Source organism: Epinephelus fuscoguttatus, linkage group LG8, assembly GCF_011397635.1.
Source record: "Epinephelus fuscoguttatus linkage group LG8, E.fuscoguttatus.final_Chr_v1".
NCBI lineage: Eukaryota > Metazoa > Chordata > Actinopteri > Perciformes > Serranidae > Epinephelus > Epinephelus fuscoguttatus.
In genome coordinates, this window is record NC_064759.1 from 21,112,440 (window position 1) to 21,121,718 (window position 9,279).

The window sequence follows — 9,279 nt, forward strand, 5'->3', positions numbered from 1 at the left end:
GCAAGATAACATGCATGCTGGTTTCCTTTTTATTTCTGACAGCTTGAATCCGTCACTGCTCAGACCCAAGCCAGTTTGTTCTTACTGAAAGAAAAAATAGGTCATGATTATACACATTTAGAAATTACACAAAAACAGAGTGATTTCCTGAGAGAGCAGTGCATATTAGCAAACATCACTCAAACAGGAGCTAACACTGTATTTGTTGGCTATTTGCAGCCATGTATTTGGTGCTCAACAGGATGCTGCATGATGGACTGACTCAAAATAAACTATAATGGCTGGATTCATCATAATGCAGGAGCGTGTCAGCCGGTGCGACGATATGACTCAGTGATGTGCTTTTTTTTAGTTGTTGGACAACAATGGCACTCCACTTTTTATACATCAAGCTTGGGCCAGTTTCAGAGGAGGCTCTGCGGCTTGCAGGCATGATGGATGTGCCTCTTCTCCCCTGTAGTCTGATGGGAGGCACGTGAACGCGAGGGGGCAAAGGGGTAGTCTAACAATACAATGGAAGCGCTGCTAATGGGCTCGTGATGAGGGATTTTGGCACAAATCTAGGTGAGGGAGCCATTTGAGAGATGTTCTGCCCTTCTTTAACGCTTATACAGTCACAAGTGCTCTTTAGGGTGATATTCTGCTCACAGTATGTTTTTATATAGAGTCTACATTTGCAACTTTACAGACTTCCATGAAGCTGGCATTACTTTCATATATATGTGCATTTAGAAAGTGCATATAAACTTAAACAGTCTATCTTCAGTGGTGAATGATCTGTATTCAGCACCTATCACTGTACAGTTTTCATTCCATTTTCATAATATTTCATCATTGTCTTTTCCACCTTGGGATATAGCCGCAGGGAGCTATAAGCTGTATCTACTTTCCTTGTACCAGTTTTAAGGTCTGGCAGTATTGAAGACTTTTGTACCCACAAATGGAGCGTCTTTTCTTTGATGTATTTCAAATTACCGTCATAGAAGGCAGAAACTATCTTTGGCTAAAACTCTCTGAGGCACACCTAAACTTTCATGGCAGATGTTCAATTGCTTTTTCCTCCCACGCCTGATACAACGTGTCCTGAATTTCACCTCTGGCTCCCGTGGTCCCGTTTCCTCCATGTGGTCCCATCTAGATCTACGCAGCAACGCCAAAACACTGCTGGAGGTTAGAGGGTTCATTTCTTATGAGGCGTGATGGGTATACTGTGAAAGTTAACACTGCCAGTGGAGATGATAGTGTATTCGGAGTGTTATCTTTCACACACAGTACAGTACAGTTCCTGGGTGAAAACTCAGAACACTTTAACAAAACAGAAACTAACAGGATCCCAGAAAATAAATCACTGAAGCTGAATCCACGGTAGTTTGGGGACATATCGAGCTGCATTTTTTCAAAAATAGGGAACAACTGATGAATATAATGACTGCACAGATTCATCAAAGTATCATAGTGTTGGAAAGAAGAGAAGTTCTCCAATAAATAACATTGCCATTCTTTTCATTCAATCTTTATTTAAATCTCAAGGAATTACTGAGGGCATGCACATGTTTACAATGCTGGAGAGTACAATTTAAACGAAAGAAACAACGATCAATGAGAAAACAAACTACAACAGAACACAGAAACACATTCAGGAGTGGAGTAGTATGTAATCATGGTTTTAAACTGACAGTTTTGTGTGCTGCAACTTGTTCAAAGTGTGTGCAGCACAAAAACTAAAAGCAGTTCTCCCAAATTCTTCAAGGGACTTCAAGCATTAGCCAATCATTGAACAACCAGTTTAATAAAGAACTGATATATGAGGGTTTTCTTGCAGGTGTTTGTATGCATCCATGTGCAGTTTGCATTTTGCATCCATTACTGAGTGATAATTATGGTGGCTGTGGCTCAGGAGGTAGAGCTGGTTGTCCACCAATCGGAAGATCATCCCTCGATCCCCAGCTCTTCCAGTCCATATGTCAAAGTATCCTTAGACAAAATATACCCAGCCAACATTTGTATGTGGGGCGCACATTGGCTGACAAATGGGCCCTACATTGGATTGTCCATGTGTTCCATATTGGCCCCATGCCAGTTGCCCACGTGGGTGGGTTTGCCAAGTGGGCCCCACATGGGTCATGCTGGGGCTACCTGGGTACAAAGTCGTTATGGGCCCAAAAAGGGCCGTATTATCTGGGGCCCACTTGGGTAAACCCACCCACATGGGCAAATATCATGGGGCCAATATGTATCCCACGGACAGTCCTATATGGCACCCATTTTTCAGCCCATTTACTACCCTCGGGAGGCAGAGTACACCCTGGACAGGTGGCCACACTATCACAGTGCTGACACAAAGAGACAGACAACCATTCACACTCACATTCACACCTACGGTCAATTTAGAGTCACCCATTAGCCTGCATGTCTTCGGACTGTGGGAGGAAGCTGGAGTACATGAAGAAAAGCCACACATGGGCTTTGGAGGCAGAGCTGCTCGCCCATCAATCAGATGATCATCAGTCAATCCCCAGCTCTTGCAGTCCATATGCCTAAGTATCTTTGGACAAAATACTTAGCCTCCTGTGTGTCAATCAGCGAATGTGACATGAGTTGACAGCTATGATATTATTGCTACTATACTAATTCATTTACACTATATAATCTACATCCTATCTTTTCCTGATCCCCATCATTGAATTTGTTATGCAGTACTGTTTTTACAGTTTTACAATCGCCAACTCTTGTCCTTAACCTTTATTGAGAAAGTGTGAGGACATTAAACTAATCAAACATCTAATACTGGATGAGAAAAGGGAGATAGAGAGCAAAGATGCCATCCTTAAAGTTATACTATGCAGGATTTTTCTAACAATCAATGTACAGACTCATAAAGAAGAAATGCCTCTCAGTCATCACTTATGACCCACTGGGAGTGTGCTCTGCCCTCTGTTTGGGACACTTCTGGGTGTGTACCCCCACAGTGCTCAGGTGAGGCCGGGGCTTAATAAAAACGTAGCCAGGTGCCAGACTGTAAGCAGCAGGCAAGAGAGGCAAGAGACACACCGCTGAAAAATTGCAAATATAGCAAGGCAAAATGCCAAACAAGAACACATCTGGGGCAGGCTTCAACTATCACTGTTGGTGCTGAGCAGCTAATAAACAGTAATGGACATTCCTGCATAGTATAAATTTAATAAAAATGTAAGCCCTGTCAAAACAGTTTTCAAACTAAAACTATCTTTCAGAAATGTGCTCAAATAACTGCTAAATGTTGTCACATTCTTTAAAGGGATTTTATTATGAAGGCAACATTTGAAATACATTTCAATACAATGCGCAGCTGATACAAGCCTACAAAAATGATTATTAAATACGCAGTGCCAGGTGCAGCCCAGCAGGAGGCAGTGTAATGACATTGCTGGCACTTCAAGCTGAATATCCATTTTTAGATATTTTTTATTTCCCACCAAGCAGTTCACTCATCACATTGTTCCAATGCTGTGTAAGGTCATACTGCTCAAAGGGCAGGAAGTAACATCCTCACAGATCAAGTCCATTCCCTGTTCTTCTCTCTGAGTTACACAAGAGTATCTTGGGCCTTTTTTTCAAAAGGTGTCATCTATATGTTCTTGCAGCCTCTCTCCTCTAGTGCTGAGCCTGTGTCGCCTGAAAAGAGAAGAAAAGTGTCCAATTTAGATCAAACAGCAGTGACAAACACTGGCGCGAGTAAACATGACAATGGTTTTGTCAGCAGACACAGCCCGGCCTGTCATGCCTCTCTTGCGTGTCACTTAAGATGCAAGCTGTGTAGCATTTTGCTGTTTTCATCTTGTACCCTTAGTTTTTTTGTCCTTTAAAGCAACTCCTACCAGTGTCTTATTTTCTCTCAGCGTATGGTTTTATTATCAGGGCATAGCCTGAAATGAGATTTGTGCCTGCCAGTGTCTGTGTGCATTACTGTACCTCCACAGCAGAAATGCCAGCACTCCTCCACACAGCAGCAGGAGGACGGCACACAGCACAGCCACTGTTGTCCCTCTGCCCTCTGTCTCGCAAGGTGCTGTCAGGCAGGAAAAAACACACCCAATGAGGGGGGAAAATAACAACATCATCTGACATGGCTGCCCTAAAAGGCCGAAAAGGTCTCCCGCAACAAGTCTGTACAGTCACTAAACTGACTGGAACAGCAAGAGCTAACAGGAGGTGTCCTGAAATACCCCGGCTGTCTTTGGATCATCGCGCCTCTTGGCAGATTCGTAGAATTGCATTTGTCTCGCCTGTTTAGCAACAGTGGTAGCAGCAGTAGTGGCGGTAGTGATTTATTGATCGCACTTTGGAAAATCCTTTATCACTGAGACACCACCAGAGATACAATACACAGAGCAAAGTGCAATCAGGACACGGCTCAAGATCGACACGACACGCGGTAGAAAGGAGTCTGATTTCTGAATATCCATGGCACAGTGAGCTGATTTTAGAGATGCCACAGGCGCCTTTTATCCAATCAGACAAATAAGACATAAGGATTTTCATGATCTCATAATCTTCAGTTGTAAAATAATATATTCAGGTGCTTCATGTAAGTAAAAGTAACAATACAGCAGTGTAAAAGAAATACAGGAAAATGTACTTAATCAGTCAAAATATATAGCATAATAAGGCACGCTTGTCCCCTTGCAAAGTGTTTCATTGTATTATCACTAATGTATTAAGGTAGAGGCAGGATTTGTAAGTTGGTCAAAATGGAGTAAATTCAGTGTAGGACATTTGACGCCCTCTGCAAGCTGTCAAGTTCTAGTGGAAATAAAACTGCACTGCTCTGAGTTTGTGATTTATACTTCACTAACATCACCACTAACCACACATATTTAATCTAACTCATCATTCAGAACGAGCAATAGATGCAACAGCCTCTGTTATGATGATTTCACTTTGTCTGTTGTCAATGCGTTTCAGCCACTCTCTAGGAATGTTTTGCAGTTGAAAATAATTTTTCCAGTATATGTAGTTTGTGTTTCACTACAATGCTACAAAACGGTTTACACCCGCTTTCATGTAGAACATCAGGGAATTGCCTTACATGGTCTTTAGTGGTTATTTTAGTTGGTACATGTGAGACATTCGTGTCGCACATGTCTGCATCTTCAGCACCAGAAACAAAGAGGTGAGTTTGGTGACATAATGTGATCTGCTATGACTGGTGGAACTACGGGGTCAAGTTTGCGGAAAAGTTAGGGTGATTGCGAAATTGCAAGGTTGTGCAGAATTCATAGGGATTGGTTGAATTTGCAACACTGAAACATCTTGAAGTGGCTGACTATCATTGTTTTCTCATTGTTAATATAAAACTATTGATCAGCACACCTTTAAGTTTGGTAAATAAACCTACCTTGCTAGCCATATATTTCTAAAACAGCATTATTCCTTTCTTAGAAGAACAGAGAAACAATATGTCGTCTCGTACCTGCAGTGTAGGTGGCGGAGCTGTAGCCCAGCTTGTTGCTGACCATGCAGGTGAAGTGGCCACAGATGGGAGTCTTGTTCACAAACAATGTTGTTCCATCTTTGGAGACTATACCCACAGTCTGAGTGATGGCCACTCTCTCGTGGAGCCAGCTGAAGTGGGGCTCCGTGCCCCAGGCCTCTCCACAAACCAGTGAGGAGTGAGACACGTTGATGCTGACTGAGACGTGGTGCACCGCCTCTGTAGAGACAGATGAGAGAACGTGAGGACAAGAATGAAAGAGCTGATGAGGACGAAGGTAAAAACTCCGAGCCTGGATAGAAAGAGCAGCCGTGGGCATCTCTCTGTTATAAAATAAGAATAATGGCACAAGGCTCTCCAAGAGGGCCTAAGACAAAGAATCATGGAAGACGTTTAATGCTGTCAGGAGAAACTGGCTCAGTTTCAGAGACAATAATGAGACCGGAGAGTGAGGTATAATGTCGGAGAATGGGATGATGGAAAGCCCTGGAAGCTGAGAGAGCAGATGTAGAGAAGAGTGGAGCTGATGAATTGATACTGTTAAAGCAGACAGATGAGAGTAAATGCATAGCAGCTTTGACAGAAAACTACAAAGCTACAATGAGACGTTGAGAAGCACGGAAACAAAGGGAAGAGCCGGCAAGCGAAGCCTATAGGCAAATTTAATTTCAAGTGTTTCATTGTTAAATGAGACATCCACAATCGGAAGGAAACAATGGCTGCTGGCGTGAAATTAAACAAATTCATTATACTGTTGGTAACTGTCGGAGTTAACACTAGAAAGGCCGGGACATCGCCAGCTGATGAGCATTTGAAATGTTTCTGCTGTCATGGCATCACCCTTACAGACCAAATTTCTCTACGCACTACCTCTGTAAGCTTTTTAAACAGATAAAGCGAAGACAGCGATTTGTTAGCTGTTGGCTTTAACAACATCCACTGATCCCTTACAACCTTAGGGCCTTTTTCTTACCTATAGTTTATAATTAAGGCTGCAACTAATTATTATTTTCATCACCCATTTGTTTATCAGTTTATTTTTGTGACTAACTGAACAACTGTTTAATCTATAAAATAATATCAGAAAATATGAACAAACACAAATCCCAATTTCAAAGAGTCCATATTATCGTCTTTTAATTACTTCTTTTGGCTCAAAAAGCTTCAACATTGTTTCCAATATAAAGAAAATTAAGCCAACAAAGATAAAAAAATGCTTAAAAAAAGCTCTGTCTGTTGATAAAGAAAATGTAACATAATTGAAAGCTACCAAATGGACCTTGAGGGTGAGAGGGATTTGTTGACAAAGGAGTTAAAATTAAATGAGATTTGAACACAAAACTGCAAATCTTCTAATTGGAGATGGACCCTTCAAATGTTGGTAATTTTTGATTTAAGGGATAACAAAGAGCTACATCACACTTAGTTTTAGCCCCTTTTACAAATTAAGAGAAAAAAGCATTCAAGATGATGTTTCCTCACACTTGAGGGTGTTTTGTAGCACAGACAGAATTGTAATGAATGCTACAGAATAGGACCAGGATCACTTGATCGTGTAATAAAGTGACTGTATGTATAATTAAAGTTGTTACTCTTTGAAATCATTAATTGATTATAAAGATTGTTGTTTTATTTTCAGTCAATTAACCAATTTTCTCAGCAGTACCTGTAACTACAGACTATAAATTCCCTCACACGCTGTTTATCACACCGTACCGTATTTCCTGACGATGCATCCTGCAGAGGTCTTGACCCCTTTCTGATCCGTCACAGTCACAGTGTACACGCCGCTGTCTGCTCCGCTGAACCCATTTATCTGAAGTGTCGTCACCTGCTGCTCCATGTTCACATGAACATTTGGCCTCGTGCCACCACACGTGAAGCTTTTGCCGGGGCACGTGGCCAGTGTCACCCTGTCATGGCCGGTCCAGAGTTCGGACTCCCGCTCCCAGGTCACCACGGAGACCTCTTCCAGGGGTCCGTGCCCGATCTCAGCTTTCAGGACCAGACTGGAGCCTGGGATCACGTGCACAATCTCCTCGCTGAGGATGTGCACTGACATACACTGGAGCCCACATGGCGCTGCGGACAGAGATTGGACCATTTGTTATTGCATCACACTCAGGTGCAGCATACAGCTGATGACCAGTACGAGCCACAGAATTTCATCTTCATCAGTTTTGACCTTTTGGCTTTCGGAGAGTTTGCATTGTTTGGGCTGAACAGGGAGCTAATAAAACAAACAGTAGCAAAATACTTCATCTCCGTCCTCAGCAAACACTTTATGAATATGTATGGCTGCTCTCTGTCAAACAATGTCAAGCGATGATTTATAGCACATCACAGCCATGCCTAATGCGATATCCATCACACCACATCACTATCTTAAAATCTGTGTCAAATCAGCAGCGGACCTGGTAAGCCTCTGTGCATTCCCCACGAGGAGTATTAATCAAGCGTCTTAACTTGATAGGCATAGGATGGAGGAGATGTAAATAATGCAAGTGTGGGCATTAATGCAAAAGGCAGATTACAAGAGTTCCTCTGCATTTGTGCCGGGGTGCAGTGCTGAATACATTTTGTTTACTCCCTGTAGTTTCAAGCAGGTTTTTTTTAACAGAAATCATTAGGATGGTGGTTACAAAAAAAAAAAAAAGAGCCTTACTCAAGAGAAGCAGCAGGGCAACTTTCCAGCTCAGGAAATACTGTAGATCCATAACACCTGCTGATGTAGACAGAGAACAGAGAGAGGAATTTGTCCATGACCTCAGCAACAACACACACATTTCCTCTGTACTTGTTCAGCAGGGGTGCCACTACAGCAAGAATAATAACACCACCTCCAGAGAAAATGTGAAATTAAAATGAGAGCAAAAAACAATTAAAGCAGCATGTCCCTCCTATTAGAAAAATGTAATCCAAATGTTTAGGGTATTCTTTCCTTAATTTATTTGTGAACTATCCAAAGAACAACAGCATTGGCACCACACACTGCACTAGAATCAGAAGTTGGAAGGAAATAAGGACGGGTCTACTGCCAAAACTAAAATGAACCCCCTCAAGCGCAGCTGCTACAACAAAACACAGCGAGAAGGAGCAGCGATAGCAGTGCAGGAACCCAGCCTGCATGCATTAAATATAACCTGGAATCCCCATTGCTGTTTACCTTGAAGTCATCCACATCAAAAGCCCCCAGAGTGGGATTCACCTACCTCTCCAAAACCGAGACAAACAATACAGTCGAGCCACTTCACTTTCTCAGAGGTTAAGGTGCAGCGCAATTCACTCTGCGAGTAGATTTATGGCCCAACATAAAACAATATCTTCAAAGCAGTTGCCATTGCATTGCGAGAAATAATCTAGTTAGAGATGACAGCTCCAGAATCTACAGCTGCTCCTGTGAAACAACATCAAACTGGAGTTTAGCGAAATGTTTCAGGACTTTCTTCTCCTCTCTGCTCGGCTTCTCCTCAGCCTGTCAGGTCCTGTCCGTGAGTCACATAGGCGTCACCTTGTTTTTAAGCGGCTTCCTCCCCCTCCCCGATTCCCCCTCTTTCCTGTACAATAGAGGCTCATTTCTGCTTTGTGTTTTTAAATAAGTGAACTTTCTATTGTAAGACCCAACATGCCCCCCCCAACGCCCTAACCTCCTCTGACCTGCGTCCGATCACGTGCTTACATAACAATACAACATTTTGGATTTGGATTTTCACACCACTCTTCTTGTACTATTTGTAAACAGATAAAAAGGCAGTGGTATTCTTGTTGAAGGGGAAACCATGACAATGTTGGAACTCATTATGAAA

General features: G+C 42.4%; 1 protein-coding gene across 2 annotated transcripts; it reads right to left on the reverse strand.

Moving 5' to 3' along the window:
* Positions 1-3,267: 3,267 nt before the first annotated feature.
* On the reverse strand, positions 3,268-8,998 carry si:dkeyp-97a10.2 (uncharacterized). 2 transcript variants are annotated; one of them, XM_049583302.1, is made up of 6 exons: positions 8,686-8,998; positions 8,139-8,195; positions 7,190-7,555; positions 5,453-5,692; positions 3,952-4,048; positions 3,268-3,654 (listed from the first exon to the last, which is right to left on the reverse strand). In XM_049583302.1, the coding sequence occupies exons 2-6, from the start codon at positions 8,188-8,190 to the stop codon at positions 3,594-3,596; spliced, it is 816 nt and encodes a 271-aa protein (XP_049439259.1). In that variant the 5' UTR covers positions 8,191-8,195; positions 8,686-8,998; the 3' UTR covers positions 3,268-3,593. The 2 variants fall into 2 exon arrangements, with proteins under 2 accessions (XP_049439259.1, XP_049439258.1); XM_049583301.1 differs by having other exon boundaries at positions 8,139-8,198; positions 8,686-8,996.
* Positions 8,999-9,279: the final 281 nt, after the last annotated feature.